Source organism: Centruroides sculpturatus, unplaced genomic scaffold (assembly GCF_000671375.1).
Source record: "Centruroides sculpturatus isolate CEXI.00-Female unplaced genomic scaffold, Cexi_2.0 scaffold78, whole genome shotgun sequence".
NCBI lineage: Eukaryota > Metazoa > Arthropoda > Arachnida > Scorpiones > Buthidae > Centruroides > Centruroides sculpturatus.
In genome coordinates this window covers 589,570-609,468 of record NW_019384629.1, presented here as the reverse complement: position 1 = coordinate 609,468, position 19,899 = coordinate 589,570, and the positions used below count along the sequence as shown (strand labels likewise).

At 25.6% G+C, this 19,899-nt stretch overlaps 2 protein-coding genes across 3 annotated transcripts; both read right to left on the bottom strand.

The window, feature by feature from the left end:
- Positions 1–479: 479 nt before the first annotated feature.
- On the bottom strand, positions 480–7,207 carry LOC111625701. 2 transcript variants are annotated; one of them, XM_023368914.1, is made up of 20 exons: positions 6,971–7,207; positions 6,825–6,893; positions 6,552–6,766; positions 6,150–6,207; positions 6,026–6,058; positions 5,805–5,888; positions 5,382–5,647; positions 5,242–5,299; positions 5,121–5,156; positions 4,935–5,021; positions 4,780–4,862; positions 4,550–4,708; positions 4,167–4,227; positions 2,273–2,539; positions 2,079–2,195; positions 1,394–1,519; positions 1,200–1,316; positions 984–1,118; positions 737–874; positions 480–668 (listed from the first exon to the last, which is right to left on the bottom strand). In XM_023368914.1, exons 1-20 carry the CDS (start codon positions 7,044–7,046, stop codon positions 481–483), a joined length of 2,373 nt encoding a protein of 790 aa, XP_023224682.1. In that variant the 5' UTR covers positions 7,047–7,207; the 3' UTR covers position 480. The 2 variants fall into 2 exon arrangements, with proteins under 2 accessions (XP_023224682.1, XP_023224683.1); XM_023368915.1 differs by having other exon boundaries at positions 4,780–4,859.
- A 79-nt stretch (positions 7,208–7,286) lies between these two features.
- On the bottom strand, positions 7,287–19,899 carry LOC111625715 (macrophage mannose receptor 1-like). Its single transcript, XM_023368934.1, has 27 exons — positions 19,769–19,899; positions 19,381–19,554; positions 19,214–19,305; positions 19,050–19,145; positions 18,868–18,974; positions 18,555–18,694; positions 18,287–18,468; positions 18,010–18,119; positions 17,878–17,933; positions 17,300–17,479; positions 17,049–17,209; positions 16,726–16,876; positions 16,504–16,641; positions 16,119–16,238; positions 15,892–16,040; positions 15,676–15,787; positions 15,183–15,407; positions 14,820–14,999; positions 14,569–14,729; positions 14,246–14,396; positions 14,040–14,161; positions 8,453–8,618; positions 8,215–8,361; positions 8,035–8,142; positions 7,792–7,962; positions 7,674–7,730; positions 7,287–7,606 (listed from the first exon to the last, which is right to left on the bottom strand). Exons 1-27 carry the CDS (start codon positions 19,815–19,817, stop codon positions 7,377–7,379), a joined length of 3,735 nt encoding a protein of 1,244 aa, XP_023224702.1. The 5' UTR covers positions 19,818–19,899; the 3' UTR covers positions 7,287–7,376.

Genomic DNA, 19,899 nt, shown 5'->3' with positions numbered 1-19,899 from the left:
TTTATAGCGATCTTCCATACATAACGTATGTATATATAGAAGATCGCTGTAGTTTCCAATAATATATAAATATTATAATTTCCAGTAATATATAATATATACATATTATTGGAAATTCAATAATAAATATGTATGGAAGATTGCTATAAATTATGGGTTTCCATTACAGAAATCCATTACAGAAGCAAGCATCATGGTGAAATCTATTTGATATGTTACCTCTCACCATAATAACATTTGAAACTTCGTATTATATTGTTATCATCAACATCGTACCTAATAAAATTTTATTAATTAAATTATGAATCAATGATATATTTAAAATATAGTAATTATATTACATATAGTATTCACGTAATTACATAAAATTTCATTATTTCATTGAATTAGTAAAGATTCAAATGTAAAAATCGCATTTTATAAACTAGAATAGTTATATATTCAATATTTAAAAAAATGAGATAATTAAAATGTAAACTGTCAATTGTAGATTTTAGCTTTTATATATATAAATATCAAAATAGGTTTACTTGTACAAATTCCATTTTCGTTTTCTTCAGTGCCAGGAGGACAAAAACATCTATAAAATTTGTCTCTAACTTCACATTTCGCATTGTTCTTTTTGCAGTATAAATATCCTTCTTCGTTTTCTTTACACCAATTTCTTACTATAATTAATAAAATTATATTGCGTATTTCTATATTTTAAAATACTTATTAATAGGTTAAAACTTACAAGCGCAAGTTACCCCATCTTCAGAAAGTTTGTATTCTCCTTCGCATAAACATTTGTATATATTTTTCGCATCCTTAACGCATTTCCCTGATGGGCAAAGATTCTTTGCTACACTACCGTTATTGAAGGAACAGTAATCTGCACCGAGCAAAAACAATCATTTAAGGAAAATAACAATCCTTCAAAGTTTCCAAATAATCATTCTCACTACCGGAAAACTTTATAAATGTGCTGAAAATCGACCTACCGATGCATTTTCCGTCTTCATAAACATAACCATTTTTACATATACAAGAGGTAGTATTTGTAGAAAGATTCATAACACAGATACCGTTTTCATATATTTTAGTATCGTTGTTCAGTATCCATCTGTCTGAAATAGCTAGTAGCAACATTTATTCCGTATAGTCTATATAATATATAATAACTATTAATATATTCATGCATCATTATCAGTACTCACCACATGTTGAATTGTTTACTAAATCAAACCCATTACCACAGGAACATTGGTAATGATCATTGATTACTAAACATTGTTGTTCGCATTGATTGAATGATGGAAAATTACACATATTATCTAAAATTAAGTAATTTATTGTATAGCGATTACAATTATCTATTTTAATTAAAGTTAAGATTTCTGTTTCGACTTACTTTCACACTTTTTATTTCTATAAACAAAACCAGAATCGCAATAACATTTATACTCTTCTGGTCGATCTTCGTCTCCAGGGAGGCATTTTGCTTCACCGCAAACCTTTCTAAGGCAATAATTAATAGCTAGAATAATAATTTTTAAATGAGAATATCGTAAAATAACTAATTTCATAATAATCTAAATGAAAGTGTCTTTAATTTAGCGTATTTTCTTGACCTATTTTAGTTGATAACCCATTTTAGTAAACTGAGGACTATAACATTAATTTATTTAAGCATATAACATAAAAGAATATTAATATATAATAATAATATATTTAAGAATATAAATATTCTTAATTTATTTAAGAATGTAGAACTGCGATCCACTTGTATTCTTGAATGTTCAAATATTTACATAGGTTTATAAATGATGATATAATTTTATAAATCATTTATAATAAGCTAAATTAAGATATTATTAATATTTGCAAACTAATTTAATATCTTAAATTTTCTCATATTTATAAACATAACTTGATCAATTATCAAATTTCCCTCAGTTAAATTCTCTCATTCAGAAGGAAGTGTAGTTTAAAGTTTCATATTAAAACTTATAAATGAATTTAAAACTAATTGTTCATTATGTTTACAAGTTATTTACTTTATAAACAATTAAATTATTTTAATTAGGCTTACTTACGCTTACAAAATAACCTATTTTCTATCATTTCTGATTCGTAATGTTCTTTACAGAAACACGAATTATTTTTACATATTGCATGCGATCCACATTCGTTTAATTCGCATAGATCTAAATCTATAGAGAAAAAATATATTATTACGTTTGTGTCGATCATAAATAAGATATATAATTTAATAAATCTCAAGGCCTACCTGTACAACCCTCATCTAAGTTAAAATATTGTAATTTTTCATGGCAAGCGCAGGTAAAGGTGTCCGCATCTATCACATTCCTACACGATGCATTTCTTTCTCGACAAAAGTCATAACCGCTGATATTTTGATAGTTTATAGAACACCAATCAATTAATTCACACGTTATCCCGATATATCCAAAATCGCATTGGCATTCAAAGTTCGTTTCATTATTCACGATGCATTTTCCGTTTTGACAGGGATCGAGATGGCAAGGATCATTTACTATTACGTGAAAAATAAATATATACTGTTTATCACTTTATTCATTATTTATATCAATTTGTTTTTTTAAGATCTAAGTTAGTTTTATTTTTACATCTTATGCAGTTTGCGTACCATCGAGCCTCACAGGGCGCTTGACTCGATAGGATCAAAGAACAAAAAAAAAATGAATGCTTTTCAACTTAATAATATATTTAGCTTATAACGTGCCTTTAGCTTTACTCCTTTACCCGCAATAAAAATTTTAATAGAAAATAGGCAAATATAAAATTTTCACTTATACACATTAACAATTATACAGTAATTCGTTAGTTAGACTGAAACGTTCACAGTCTATTCGTAATGTTAAATACATTTTATAATAAATATCGCCTTTAAAATTTGTTTTTTCTCCCTGTTATAATTGTAAATTGTGTATTTTAAACTTTCCGGATTTAAAGTAGGCATATGTCGATGATGGATCGAAATACTCAATCGGGTTCTCATTTTTTAAACGTATTTCAATGGCGTTTATATAATTTAATGACAGAAATATTTATTTTCTATTGATTCTAACTTTTCTTATACAAACATTAATAAAGATCAGTGGATAAAAGAGAAAATGAGAAAAGAAAACGAGGCTTAATATAAGAATAAATAAAGAAGCGTGATAAAATTGAATAAAACATTGAATTCTTTTAAATAGAATTAAAATGTTGACCCGTGGAAAAATATTCCAGTTTAATTCGCCGAAATAAATTATATAAATATCATTTATGTTAGACCTTCTAGTGATATTTACCATTATTGTCATTGAAATTTGTAAAAAAAGGATTCGCAATTTACTTGTAAAATTTGGCTTCTTATCATGGCATTGAAGCAAGAGAGAACTGTTAAATTAGACTGTGTCATTTTTAATTTATAACTTTTTAATTATATGAAGTAATTTAATTTAAAATAATGAAACTTACTAAACGAATGAAACGTAAACTTTTACTAACAATTTAAATTTCAAAAGATAAATACGTTTTAATTTAGATTCGGTATATGAAAATTTTATTTTTATTTCTCTGACGTATAAAATTGTAAACTTTCACAATATACCACTTTAAATCATGTAGGTATTTTATTAAGGGGGTAGTTTATTTAGAACTAACATATATACATGTTTTTTTTTAAATATAGGACAGATATTTTCAACTTTTATGATTATCTCTTATCTCGGACGAATATATTTTATAACATGCTATAAATCATCATGTTATAGCCTTACACTTGAGAGATTAGTTGCATATTAGTTAATGACCATGAAAAGCATGAAAATTGTATCGAATATTTAAAAAAAAATATTGCGATACATTGTCATTGATCACGTGTCAAAATTTAGCATAAAATTTCATTATTTCATTGAATTAGTAAAGATTCAAATGTAAAAATCGCATTTTATAAACTAGAATAGTTTTCTTCTAATCTATATAATATGTTAATTAACGATTTTGTGTAATGTGCAAGTTTTTTGACCGTTAAATTATTAAAGTATCATTAGCAATTTATTTAACTCGTGTGCAGCAATTATTGGTTTACAAGAATCTTATTCAATAATTGCAACAAAATGGTTAAAAGAGAAAAATCGAAGCGATTAAATTACCTGATAATTGAGTAAGATGCAGTTGAGTATCTTCACCATTCACAGTTCCTTTAATCGAGATCTTGGATCAAGATAAACAAAAGTATTAAAATCTAGCTGCAATTTTAATGTTTATCTGCTCTTTAATTACTTTATAAAATTTATGTTTACATGCATTCCATCCGAAAGATTATTAAATAAAATTTATTTAATATTTGTATCTAGAATAAGAAATTTGTTATACTCTATCATTAAATATTCTTTCATAATTTTCAGATAGTAATCCTATTAAATATGAAAGTACTTAATTAATTTGTTTAATATGCAAAGCGAAACACGCAATATATTCTTTTCATCTAGATACAAATCATCTTTAGTATTAAAATAGGGCGCATTCAACTTACGTAAAAATCTTTTTCAATTGAAAAGGGGATAGTCAAAATTTCCCATTCAGAATTAACTACAATCAGTCTTTTCAATATGCGTTTTTGGTTATTTTCCTTCTTCAAATAAATTGCTATTTTCGTTTCGCCTCTTCCTCTTTTCCTATATTTCATACGGACCTAAAAATTGTTGTTTGTCAGACATTGAATTAGTAATAATTATCATGAATAAGGAAACAATCCGAACTCACAAAATTTTCTTTTTTAGGCACCATCCACCAACTTCTAAACACAGCTTGTTTGTCCTCGCTACATAAGTATAGATACCATCCTTCTGTATAAAAGGTTATATACATTTTTAAATTATTCTGTTCGATATTTTATAGATGGATAAATATCAGTTTACCATCTGAATCGTGATGATGCCATCCTGAGTCCGTCTCCAGCATCCAATTGGCATTAGAAAAATTCAAAGCAGATTGAATTTTATATGCTGAAATAATTTTTTATTAATAACTTGACAAAAATTTCTAACATATCATTTTTAATGTATATTTTTTAAGCGAATTAAATTAAGAAATAAATTTCATACCGTAACTCATAGATGGTAAATATTCTTTTGTGTTACCTATAAATTGAGAATTTATTAATTTAAAAACAATTTGAATATGCAGAATTTAAAAACAAAAATTAAAATATGTCTGTGTAATTACAATGAAGTGATGATAAAGCAATTAACGTGTCTTCGTCAGTATTAGCTTGAATAATTATCTAAAAGAAATATATCGAAATTATAAAAGTATTGCAGTAATTGCAATTAAGAATAATAATAATAATATATTTAGTTATTTACTGAATAATCGAGATAAGGCCTTAAATATGACTCTGTATTTATGAGTAAATTTTTCCATTCTGGTTCGAAAGTTTCATCTTTCCAAATTTCAATAATTTTGCCATTTTCTAGTTGACAAAACAAAACTAATTCAGCTTTCTTATGGCTACATCCATTAATATAATAAGTAATATTTAATTCTTGTTCTTTTTCTCTTTCATTTCTTAAACTTAGAACTTCGTGTCTTCCTCTTGTGTTTGTAAATGCTTCAACTCTCGTATCATTTCCTAAATTTAATCGGTAAAAATTTAAATATTTTAACAACATTTTATATTGTTTTAAGCGATAAAAAGAGCTTAAATGATAAGGAAAATAATTGAATGTTTTCCACTTTTCTCCTAACAATACTATCATAAATATTCTTTACAACCAGAAAGATATTACCGAGAACGAAATAAGGATGATAAATATTCCTCCGGAAGCCTTCATATTTCCACAGACTACAACCGTTGAAGCTCGCACATAAAACTAAAAATATTTTAAAACATTTTGAGGTGATATTAATGCTATTTTATATATATTTAATGATACATAATTTAGTCTATAATGTAAGCATTGCTCCATAGAAAATTTTAATTTAAATAAATCAACTTAAATCAACTTACATTCGGTTATATTTTCGTTGCTGTTGATTTTTACTGGAAAAAAGAATGTAAGAAGAAGAGTTAGAGTTGTTGGTTTTCGTGTCTTAATAAACCGAAACTCATAAGAAAGTAAATGCCTACATACTTTGTAATTCCGTCAAAGCGAACACACCTTCATCATCTAAATGTGCAATAATTAAAATCTGCAATAAGAATGCGAATTAAAAATTTTAATTGAATTATTTAAATAATATAAACTTATTTTAATATACTAAAAGAAGTAAAAAATTAAGTTAATTTGCTTGAAAATTAAAAAAATGAATGACATAAATCAAGGCATGTGGAGAGATGCTTGTGACTAGACTGAAAGAAATCGAGTCAGGTTTGTTAAGAAAAACTTCCAAAATAATACTGCGATAATTAATATAAATCTCATTTATTCTGGCTTATTAAAAGATATTTTTAATTACTTTACTTACTCTTTTTTTAGAATATAGAACTATTAAATATTAAAAGTCAGTCATTACAATTAAATAGAAATATCTACCTGACTAGATGCTGTTAAATTGCTGAATTGTTCTTCATACGAAGACCATTTTTCCTGCTCAACGTTGTGTAACAGATACTCGTCACTTTCAATAACTACACTTACATTCCCGTGTTTTATCCAATAATTGAAACCTAACTGTATTGATGATGCGAATTTTTCCAATACGTAACTGACTGAATATCTTCCATTATTTACCGCATATCTATAACGTACTATAAGGAACATAATTTAATAATATAAATATAATAGATTAATCACTTTTTTCCTCACCGTTTTCACTCGGCAGCTGCGTTGTAACTAATCCAACTTTCTTTTGCCAAGAACACGAGCTCTCATTTGCTAAAAATATGAATAATTTCTATAATAAGATTACTATTTTAGTATGTTTTGACACGGCTAGCTCCGACTCTACTTACTTTCTGAACGACCAAAACAAACTCGACAACTGCGAATTAAAATCAATAAGAACGTAACATAAAGCAGTATTTTCATCTCAACACAGTATTGTTCTTCTAGTCACGGCGTTGAAAATCAACTAATTTTATTAAAAATAAGGATGTATACGACCATAAAACTAGATAAAATAGTCGTTATCTTATCTTATTTGAGAATTATTACATTTCTCTTTAAGCTTAAATAGGATTATGGCGAATAAATTACTAAAACTTTTGTTCTGAACATTAATTTTAAATATTAATACTGTATTTGTAATTATCAAACACAAAGATTAAATCAGTTTATATTATTAAATATATTTATTTTCATTATTTACTTATAAAAATTACAATAGAATTTATAGCGACTATCACAATAAACGTAGGCTTATATTATTCCAAATTGATTCCTATTGACGTCGGAAGAATCTTCGGAATATTCATCTACGAATGCAACATTGGAATAGGTCATAGTTTCTTCATTACTATCTGTTATTATCGGAGTCTCTTTTTTTCGGGTTTTTTTAATACAAATAATGATCAGATAAATCATGCAGATCATCACAGATATACAAACCACAGTAATCACCACTATAATACCGGGGTGAAAACTTTTGTCTGTAAAAAAATTAAGGTTATTTGTCTTATTTTTAAGTGTTTATTATTTAATAATTCAAATTCTTACTGTTGATTTTCTTGTTTTTCGTGTACAATCTCATTTGTTTCGTTTCTCTGATTGTTTCTGAAATAAATACACATTATCAATTTCGTCGATAAAATAAAACTGAAATAGAAAATCTTACCATTTTTTTTCTTTGTGCATATATATCCTCTTTTCAATTTGCAATCTACCATACTCCACGTTTTGCGTTTTCTATGCATTTCCACACAATTATCTCTATAATTATCAGCAGGTTGATTATCATCCCAATAGACAAAATTTACAGGACTGTAATCTGTCCAGGAAAAGCTTCCTTCGGAAATGATTACATTTTAATAATGCGATTTATTATATATTTAAAGAAGAAGAAGTAATAATAAATTACCATCTTGTTTACGAACTAATCCTATCCAATACGAAGTAGAAGTATATTTAATGTATTTTGATACGATATTAATATCTTCTACAGAATGTAAACTTATCAACTCGCTATCTACAAATTAAAAATTATTGTTAAACGCTTCAATCTATTAAAAAATTGTTTTTAATTGTATTTATTTTCTACCTTTGCGCAAACATTCTAGCTTAGCTTCCGATAAAGATACTAAAGCTTTTCCTTCGAAATAATAACATTTTTTCCCAAGATCCATCCATCCATCAGATTTGGAAGAGCATAATCCGAGTCTATCGGAAGGATCACTCGGTAATAAATCTGCAATATTTTAATGCATAATTTTACTAATAAATTTCAGTATTTTATAATTAATTCGAGTGAAAAATAAACTATGATTGATTAGATTTACCTGGCGTTGTTTCGCATACAAAAGGGAAATTTTCCAGACAAGATTTAGTCATCCATTGACCAGATGGGAGCATTATCGAGCATAATCCTTCTTTTCCGGGTTGATCTTTACCCCAATTAGTAAATAAAACCGGCCATCCCGATATCCATTTATATCGAAATCGTTTCTAAATTTAAGAAAAACTATTTACTATTTTGAAAATGTTAATTAAGTAATAAATTAATACAATGCAATTAAATAAAACGAACTATTTCTATTCGTGTATAATAGCCTTTTTATATTTCAAATTTTTAAAAAATATTATTTTAAAAAAAGACACCCGGGACTATTGACATTAAAACGGTCGAGTTTTAAGAGAAAAATCGTCAAATCTAAACAGATGTAACCGACAGACATTTAATATAATGTTTAAACAGTCAAAATTTTTGACATTCCAACAGAAAATTCTTGGTGCACTCTTTTTACTAGGCCTAAAACAATAGCGCAAATGATAAGCTTCGTTTTTATTATCTGTCATATATTTTCTCGTTATCAGTAATAAGTTCTAATTGACTTAACGTTGTATTGATAAATCTATATAACAATATAACAGGAAAATTTCATTTTAAGAAAAATTATTTAAGTTTTACTATAGATTGAGCTAGTAAAATAAAAACTTTTATTAATAAAATAATTATAGATATAAACGTTTTACACTCTTAAACAAAACGAATCTTTGAATACATTACAAAAAAATTATAATTATAATTAAAAGTATAAAATAGTTGAAAGATCTCGGGATTTATGTTTTTATAATGGTTAGTTTGTTTTGATATTTTCAAAATATTTTAAAATTAAATTTATAAATAAATAAACAAAAGTTTCTAAAATATTAGACTTATGCTTAGTTAATATTTTTAACTCAGAATTCATATCGAAATAAAAAAGCCTATTAATATTGGCAGGCTCTTATGTTTTTCGTTCATTGAATAAATAATACGTAAAGATCTGATATTAAGAAATTTCTGCAATTCAAAAAATTGTATGTCCGAATTCAAATAAACGCTTTTATAGAGCCATTTGAGAAAGTTTCGTTTCTGATATAAATAATCTAAATAACATATGCTTTTTACTTACATAATTTTGACGTTTCTCGCCGCTTTAGTCCACGAGATTAAATAAGACTAATTTTATAACCATACCTAGTACTTTAAGCCTAAGAATCACATAAATAGTTATAAATATTTATAAAAGTCAAATTTTTAGTGCCTGGATAATTATTTTTTTTATAACTATCTGTAATTTAGCTAGTTATAAAGCTATGACATCTAGTGTCTAAATTTCCTATTTAGCCTTACTTGTAACATATTACTTGTTTTAATTTGAATAAATTACAGTTAATTATATTTGAAAAATTTGCGCAAAATATTCAAAATTTGATTTGATATTTTGAAAAGTCGAAAAGCCAAAATTTTGTTTTGTTTTGCGCAAAAGAATCAAAAATTTATCAATTATTTTTTTTACCAAAATTTATCAAATATTGCCAATTACTTCTGTTAATGAAACATTCTTCCTAAATTTTATTATTTTTAATTAAAATGTGTCTAGAAAGTCACTGACTTCCTTTAGATAATATGTTTTATTAAAATCCAGTAATACCAACATTCATCCGGTGTTAAGGAAGAGTTTAAGGTATTCTGGATAAACCTCGTAGACCATTCCTCATAGGTTATACCGTATTTGAGTTAACAAAACAACAGATTAATGAAAAATAAGCTTGATTTTTGAAATTATTAATAAAATGTAAAAAATTAGGTTGTTTTAAAATGTTTCTTTCCTAAAATATATAAAATTATGCATTAATTACTCTTACTCAAAATTAATTTACAATCTATAGGTTCTCAAAAGAACAAACGTAATTAATAAACTCAGATGACTTTAAAAAATTGTTTCCCATTAAAACAAAATTTTAAACTAATTCATTTATTTAAATTTGGGATAATTAGAAAATTTTTTGTTTGTAGAAATTTTTAAAAAACGTTCATAATTAAAAACTAATTAGAAATAATAATGATAATAGAATAAGTTAAACGTAACATAAACTTATGAGAAAATGATAATAAGTATGAATTGAATGGCAAAAATTATTGTGTGCTGGTTATTTCGTTTAGGCTTCTTCAATATATTTCTGAATTCCTACAGGATATCAAATTATACACCATGTAAGTTATATTTATTTGAATTTTGTTAATATATGTTAAGCTACAAAAGTTATAACTAAAAAATGTTTCAGTTATTTTACTAAATCTTCGCCTTCGATATATTAACTGAAAGCTAATTGTTTTGATGTTTTATAAATTCAGAATTTGTGAGAAACTTACTTGGAAAAAACCTTCGAATTTTATATCTATCAAACTAATAACCGAATCAAAGTACAGTACAGAACAGTACATTTCAACTCAGGCATTCCTCATTTAAAACAGAAAAAAAAAGTCTCTCGTCACAGAAAGTTGATACAGTCATTTCCTTATCTTTACAAGTTTTCTAGTTTTACATAAAAATATAACTTGTAAATCATTATCATATTGTTTTGTATCATAAGTTACGTGACACAACATAATCTTCGTGATAGACAAGTATATTGAAGTTATTTATTCCACTTACAAACCAAACAATCAAAGAACATAATCTTATATTTTGATATATCTACAGGCTATATTAAAAAACAGCACGAACATCTGATCGAATCAAATTTGAACGATTGAACTAATCGGGTTTTTAAAAATTATTATAACGTTATAATCAATTAATTAATTTCAAATATACGGTAAGTTTATTCATATATAATATGCATAATAAATAATATTNAGTTATATTTATTTGAATTTTGTTAATATATGTTAAGCTACAAAAGTTATAACTAAAAAATGTTTCAGTTATTTTACTAAATCTTCGCCTTCGATATATTAACTGAAAGCTAATTGTTTTGATGTTTTATAAATTCAGAATTTGTGAGAAACTTACTTGGAAAAAACCTTCGAATTTTATATCTATCAAACTAATAACCGAATCAAAGTACAGTACAGAACAGTACATTTCAACTCAGGCATTCCTCATTTAAAACAGAAAAAAAAAGTCTCTCGTCACAGAAAGTTGATACAGTCATTTCCTTATCTTTACAAGTTTTCTAGTTTTACATAAAAATATAACTTGTAAATCATTATCATATTGTTTTGTATCATAAGTTACGTGACACAACATAATCTTCGTGATAGACAAGTATATTGAAGTTATTTATTCCACTTACAAACCAAACAATCAAAGAACATAATCTTATATTTTGATATATCTACAGGCTATATTAAAAAACAGCACGAACATCTGATCGAATCAAAATTGAACGATTGAACTAATCGGGTTTTTAAAAATTATTATAACGTTATAATCAATTAATTAATTTCAAATATACGGTAAGTTTATTCATATATAATATGCATAATAAATAATATTGATGTTTTAAAATCAAATTTAATTTGATAGAACTTAATCTACAAGATAATAACTGTCTGAAGGATAGGTTCTCTATTTTAATAAGTATATTTTATAAATTTCGTGGTTTTGTATTTATAAATTCCAAATTTTCTTCTAAATATAAAATTATTAATAATGGATATTGTTTAATAATAATTCTCAAAAAAGTATTTGAGCTGAGAAACGTTGTATTTTACAAGTTATTTTTAAATAACGTAATTATTAACGTAAACTTAAGATGCAAACATCTTATATTCATAAGCGAAACAGCTTATATAATTTAAATTTTGTCGAGGAAAATTTCTTCTTATTTTCTATTATGTCTTTCTATTTTTATAGCATAACCTAATTTAAATTTAATTAAAATAAAAATTAATTAATAATTACACGAAGATAATAAATTTTCCTTCAAGATGATAATTACATTTAATTCTCTGAAAGTTTCTAGCATTTTCAAATATAGAGAATTTCATTGAAATTTTACCAAATTTTAAAATGCCGAATCAAAAATTCATTTAAAGGAAAATAATTAAATATTACATCGTCAATATTAAATTTATGGGGTGGTTCCTTTTTTAAAACTTTACTAGATCAGATTTTTGAGATAATAATAATAACAATAAGTGTGCCTTGCATCTTTTAAAAGTATACAATATTTAAAGATATAATCCCACTAAAAAAATATTCTAACTTATCCTTCGAGGAAAAACGGGGATAAAATTTAAGACTAGAAATTGAAGAGAATTTTGAATTGATATTCACTATTCATGATATTCTATGAACTGAAATAAAATAAATTTTAATTTAAAAAATACTTTAATACTCTAAACACGAGTTTTTACTTACTTTAAAAATAAGTAAAAACTCGTGTTTAGAATAAGAAAAATAATTTAGAATTTATCAAATTTATTGAATTTTTAAACTTATTTTAACTGATAAACAAACACAATTCTAAATTATAAATTGTTAGAAGTGAAAAGAGTGTAATCATTAATTTGGAATTAAATTAACTGAGTTTTTAACTTATATTAGACATTCAATTCTTCTAATTTTATAAAACAAAAAAATATGATATAGGCCTAAATATTTCAAAAATTGTTTTAATACCGAGCAACTATCGGATGATCGCTCTTCTTTTTAATATTATTAAAACCTTAATTTTATAGTTTGTTTTTAAATTAGTTACCTTAATAAATATAAAATAATCGATTAATATTCATATTATTTTAGAGAAAAATCACCTTTTTTAAATCTATAAAATTGCATATTTTAAATGTAAAAATAAAATAATAAAAAGTTTATAATAGTGATGTAGTCAATAATAGTCAAATGAATATGCTTATTGGTAAATATTTTACGTAATTAACTTGTGATTTTATATATGTATAAAAATTTAAGATAGATAATTACAGTTACGTAAGAATTATATAATTATTTTAATAACTTAGCTAGGCCCCATTATGGGTCTGGCTGAACCCCGCGACGAGCATGGAAAATAAGTAGGACTAATTAATTGCATTTAAATTAATTATNCTTTAGAGAATTGAATCCTATCCAAGCATTCTTTTCAAAGTAGACTAACAGAAATGTTAAGAATTCTAGTAGTGAAAAATATATTTATTAAATAAAAAATATAACTTTTAAAAATATGATAAATATATACAATAAATTACAACCTTGTTCGTTTGAATTTTGTATAGTTGTTAAATGACTTTCTAACGAAGAACATTGTCGATTAGCTTCCATCCAACTAAGACTTTTGTTCTTGCCTTTTACGTACAGGTAGCATTTATTTCCTTTTTCAATTAGTTAACAAATTGAAAACGTTAGAAATAACTATAATAGAAAAATAATCTGCATGAATTTTATTAATAATTTAATGCTCCATTGATGCATGTCCCCGATATTTTGTTTCAAAGTAACAAGTATAACACCTGTGTGTAAATAGTATGGCACCGAGCTATTTAAGTTAAAATATTTAAATAAACAAAAAATCTTAGAAAAGAACGAAAGCATTAAATTTTATTAATAATAATTTGTATAGATTTAAAAATAATTTACCAAAATGTAACCAAACTTCTGGACATTCTTCCTCTTGTAATAACGTCTCCGTCGTAGTAGACAACATGGCATCAAAATTGACAGATTTTTTACAAATAAATCGTTTTTTTATATTGCAGTCATGACTGAACCATTTGCCTTTATAAAATGTTTAAAAAGCTCAGCCTCTGGAACTTTATTAAGATATATATAGGTCTATATATAACTATGGAAACTGCCTACCAGTAAAATTTAAACTGGCACATCTCTCATCTTCACCTTCTGGAAGACCATCTAAAAGAAATTGTATGGGTGAAGAATCCGACCATTGTAAGTATCTTCCATTTTGATAAAGTCCAATCCAAAATAATTCATTGGAATTAGTTTCTCTTATCTGTAATAATAATTTGTAACTTAAATACCGAAAATATAAAAATTGCTTTTATTGTCAAATTCACTTTATAAATCGAAGAAGACTGTAATATATTTTTTTTAAATTTTGACTCTGTTAAATTTGAAATATTTAAGATACGAAAGTGATGAAGGAGAATATATATTTAAGTTACCATTCTGGAAAGAAATTGCAATTCTTCAGTGGAATGGATGGACGAAAGACTTCCATTGTTGTCTTTGCAATACATCAGTGCGCGATGCCAAGTAAAAGCTAGCGATGACTCTATTTTGTAACAATTTCCGTTGAACAGTTTCCACTCCTTGTCGCATATTTCTGATAAAGAAATGTAATGGTTGGTCGAATATACATATTTAATACATTTGCGTGCCTCTTATAATGAAAAACTAATGAATAATGGCTTACTTTTTCCACCTTTACATATAAATCCCTTTGACAATTCGCAGTCTTCATGCAACCATTCTTTAGCTTTCTGACTATAAAAAACGCATAAACTTTTATTTGATCCTTCCGTTCCATTTAATTCTTTGAAGTTTCTTCTCATCCAAATCGTAGCATCGCCCAATTTTTCAGTCCATTTATAACCTGTTAACTAATGACAATTAAAATTCGTGTAAACAAACACTTCAAAGTAAGCAAAATTACGTAAAAATGTCCATATTTTAATGCATAAGTCTATTTCAAAATATAATTAACTACATTAGAAATTCATAATTTGCAATTTTATTTAGAATGTGCAAAAGAATTAACACTTATCATGAATCAAACTTATTTTAAAGATTTTTTTTGTAAACTGAATGAAAACGTTAAAAGAACTATTTGAAATCGTGACTAAGTGAGCATTATATTTTCTGCACTGAAAATCCGCTTTGAGCCACGAATTACTCGAATTTATCATCTTGTAGCATCTATTTTTAAATTTAATCCAATCGCGAGGCTTGTTACATGTTTCTAAACTTTGCAACGTCGTTAATGATGTCATCTGAATCGAACCTAATAAAATCAGTTATATTTAAATAACAATATTGGGAATTGTAAAAAATAGTCTTTCTACCTTATATTTTATAATTAAAACTTTATTAATTTAAATTTACTTATTTTTTTTCTCTTTTCGTATATTATTTAACGATTAATATACGAATAAAACTGTCTTAAAATTTAAAAAATAATAACTAATACAGTAGGCCTTAAAGAATAAATATAAATTTATAAACAGAGATTATTCATTTTTCTAAAATTATTTAAATTAATTTAAATTTACTTATTTTTTTCTCGCAAAAGTAACTTCGATGCGAATTGCAAGAAGCGGGGTTCCATTTTCCAGCAATAAATTCATCTTTTGAATTCGGAGCGAGGATTTCTACGCAGCGTTTCTTTAAAATATATTGTAATAAAATAAAAAGCTTATAAAATTTTAAAGTAACAATTATATACTGAGCCTATATAATATATATCATGATTTTTTTTTATTAATTACGGTTTCTAGATCACTAAGTTTGTCTTTATTCCAGTTTGTATAGTCGATACTCGAGTTATCTGTCCATGTGAATGTTTGATCATTCTTTAGAGAATTGAATCCTATCCAAGCATTCTTTTCAAAGTAGACTAACAGAAATGTTAAGAATTCTAGTAGTGAAAAATATATTTATTAAATAAAAAATATAACTTTTAAAAATATGATAAATATATACAATAAATTACAACCTTGTTCGTTTGAATTTTGTATAGTTGTTAAATGACTTTCTAACGAAGAACATTGTCGATTAGCTTCCATCCAACTAAGACTTTTGTTCTTGCCTTTTACGTACAGGTAGCATTTATTTCCTTTATCAATTAGTTAACAAATTGAAAACGTTAGAAATAACTATAATAGAAAAATAATCTGCATGAATTTTATTAATAATTTAATGCTCCATTGATGCATGTCCCCGATATTTTGTTTCAAAGTAACAAGTATAACACCTGTGTTTAAATAGTATGGCACCGAGCTATTTAAGTTAAAATATTTAAATAAAGAAAAAATCTTATAAAAGAACGAAAGCATTAAATTTTATTAATAATAATTTGTATAGATTTAAAAATAATTTACCAAAATGTAACCAAACTTCTGGACATTCTTCCTCTTGTAATAACGTCTCCGTCGTAGTAGACAACATGGCATCAAAATTGACAGATTTTTTACAAATAAATCGTTTTTTTATATTGCAGTCATGACTGAACCATTTGCCTTTATAAAATGTTTAAAAAGCTCAGCCTCTGGAACTTTATTAAGATATATATAGGTCTATATATAACTATGGAAACTGCCTACCAGTAAAATTTAAACTGGCACATCTCTCATCTTCACCTTCTGGAAGACCATCTAAAAGAAATTGTATGGGTGAAGAATCCGACCATTGTAAGTATCTTCCATTTTGATAAAGTCCAATCCAAAATAATTCATTGGAATTAGTTTCTCTTATCTGTAATAATAATTTGTAACTTAAATACCGAAAATATAAAAATTGCTTTTATTGTCAAATTCACTTTATAAATCGAAGAAGACTGTAATATATTTTTTTAAAATTTTGACTCTGTTAAATTTGAAATATTTAAGATACGAAAGTGATGAAGGAGAATATATATTTAAGTTACCATTCTGGAAAGAAATTGCAATTCTTCAGTGGAATGGATGGACGAAAGACTTCCATTGTTGTCTTTGCAATACATCAGTGCGCGATGCCAAGTAAAAGCTAGCGATGACTCTATTTTGTAACAATTTCCGTTGAACAGTTTCCACTCCTTGTCGCATATTTCTGATAAAGAAATGTAATGGTTGGTCGAATATACATATTTAATACATTTGCGTGCCTCTTATAATGAAAAACTAATGAATAATGGCTTACTTTTTCCACCTTTACATATAAATCCCTTTGACAATTCGCAGTCTTCATGCAACCATTCTTTAGCTTTCTGACTATAAAAAACGCATAAACTTTTATTTGATCCTTCCGTTCCATTTAATTCTTTGAAGTTTCTTCTCATCCAAATCGTAGCATCGCCCAATTTTTCAGTCCATTTATAACCTGTTAACTAATGACAATTAAAATTCGTGTAAACAAACACTTCAAAGTAAGCAAAATTACGTAAAAATGTCCATATTTTAATGCATAAGTCTATTTCAAAATATAATTAACTACATTAGAAATTCATAATTTGCAATTTTATTTAGAATGTGCAAAAGAATTAACACTTATCATGAATCAAACTTATTTTAAAGATTTTTTTTGTTTATGAGTTATTGATATTTTTCAAAGGAAGGAAATTATGTTAATTCAATAATAAACTTTTCCAATTTTGATATATTCTAAACTTTAATATGAAAGTTTTTGATAAAATTTACATAAAATAAAGCTTAATAATCGAATTTATTAAAGTAATTTTTATTTTTTATTTTATAGCATATATCTATTCATTTACTTACGTGAAAATGAATAGTTGAGACCTATCCAATAATCTTGCAACGTTTCAGACATAATACTGTATTTAAAATATTCAATGAAAACTTAATCAAAAAAATATAATTTTTAGAAATTTAAGTAATAAAACAATTTACCTTAATATAAAATTTTCTTCTTCTTTACTTGTATAAGTAATTAAATCTCCTCCAAAATTTTGACAATAGCTTCGAGCTTCGAGCCAATTTCGAGTCTGATTATTGGATATCTATTTTAAGAATATTAAAAATTAAATTATTAAAATATAATATATAGTATATTTTATATTTTAATAACCGGATGAATACTTCTAACAGAAAATTTAAAAATCATAATAGAGAAATGATTATATTTTTGAGTATTTGAACAGAAATTATGAAAAATAATTAATTATACCCAATAGCATTTGTCCGTAGATCCATAAGAAAACCATGAAACCGGACACGAAATACAATCCGATGATTGAATTAAATAAGTTTTAATAGTTTTTTGACAAATGGCGTAGGCAAAACTGTTAGATTTAACCGAAATTTTCAGAAAATTTGACTTATTAAATAATATAGCGGAACAAGTTTCTTCTGTTAAAAAGCAAAAGAAAAAATTAATTAATTTAAATCGATAGAATGCAAGCTATTATTAAAATTGATTTAATTACAAAACATACCCGATAATGTGAAAGAGTCCTTACTTAACTTAAAAGTATTATTTATCCATTTTCCTTCTTTATTCCAATCAAGCCAATACTTTCCTCCGTTATTTTCATAATTAAGAGAAATCAAAGAATAAATAAAGTATTCTTCTTTTCTAAAATTAAAAGGTTAATAGAGCTTAAATAACTACTTAACGTTAATACGTAATTAGCTAAAGAACGTTTTAAATTGAAATTTGTTTTTTAATTAGTTATTCTAAGTGCAATTATTTTAATGGATAAAGTCAGGAAATTTTGAACAATTAAATTTTATTAAAAGGTATATAACCTGTCATAGACGTGAACCAGATGTCCATCTTCGTCGGAGCAATGGTTATTGGCTTCTATGAACTGCTTCATTGTGCGTGTGATCCAATAACAGGTAAGGTTCTCCTTCTAATGAACATGACATTTCGTTGTTTAAAAGAATTTTTATTTTATATTTTCTTAATCTTAATAAACGATTCTTACTTGGATACACGCATCGTAGAACTTATATATCATTTTAGATCCGTCCCGCTGACAAATATATCCGTTTTCTTCGTCGCATGCACGGATTTCCACTCCCTATTATCAAAATAAAATTATTTTTCATTTCTGCATAAATTAATTTTATTAATTATTTAATTACTTACTCTACTATTAATTGCGTAACATGTTTTCCCGTTTGACAGCTTTACAGGAACTGTATTATTGACATTTCCTATCCAATAATTCGAACTTTTATCTGATTAAACATTAAAAATATTATAGTTATACTTAACAGAAATGTGAATTTTGTAAATTTCTTTATATATCTTACTATTTCCTATTAAAATCTTCATAAATTTTGTAATATTTTCGTCTAAACTAACAAGCCTTGAATTCTTTCTCTGACAATTACTTTTTGCATCGTCCCAGTCGGTGGACATTACACTAATAAAGTAGCATTTTTTAAGTGAATTTATCCATATCCACTCGTCCCCGCAAGCTGTTACTATTAAGAAATACAGTTTTAATAACAATTACCTTTTAGAAATTAAACTGTAAAAGTAAAGGAATGAGTATTAAGTGTCTGTGACAGTTTTATTCTAAGTACAGTATTAATATAAAATCTACGCCATTAAAACTGATAAAGTTTGGTAAACTCATGATGTTCTTCGTGTATTAATCGCATAGATTTTATGAATATTATATTAACTGGAACTTACTTGAATGCAGACAGAGATGAAGTAGAAGTAAAACCCACAAAAGACGCATGATATTAAATATAAGTAGATAAAAAATTCACTCAGACTAAGTACTCAGAAACATCACATCCTGTTTATCAAACTTTTACTGC

Bases quoted from the DNA above. Each gene is read 5' to 3' on its own strand.
- LOC111625715 (XM_023368934.1), bottom strand. From the start codon at position 19,817: ATGCGTCTTTTGTGGGTTTTACTTCTACTTCATCTCTGTCTGCATTCA. The intron at 18,975-19,049 runs GTAAGAATCGTT...CATGTTCATTAG, and splicing joins TCTACGATGCGTGTATCCAA to AAGGAGAACCTTACCTGTTA. The intron at 14,162-14,245 runs GTAGGCAGTTTC...CATTTTATAAAG, and splicing joins TGCCAGTTTAAATTTTACTG to GCAAATGGTTCAGTCATGAC.
- LOC111625701 (XM_023368914.1), bottom strand. From the start codon at position 7,046: ATGAAAATACTGCTTTATGTTACGTTCTTATTGATTTTAATTCGCAGT. The intron at 5,157-5,241 runs GTAATTACACAG...CTCAATTTATAG, and splicing joins TGCTTTATCATCACTTCATT to GTAACACAAAAGAATATTTA. The intron at 875-983 runs GTAGGTCGATTT...TGCTCGGTGCAG, and splicing joins TGAAGACGGAAAATGCATCG to ATTACTGTTCCTTCAATAAC.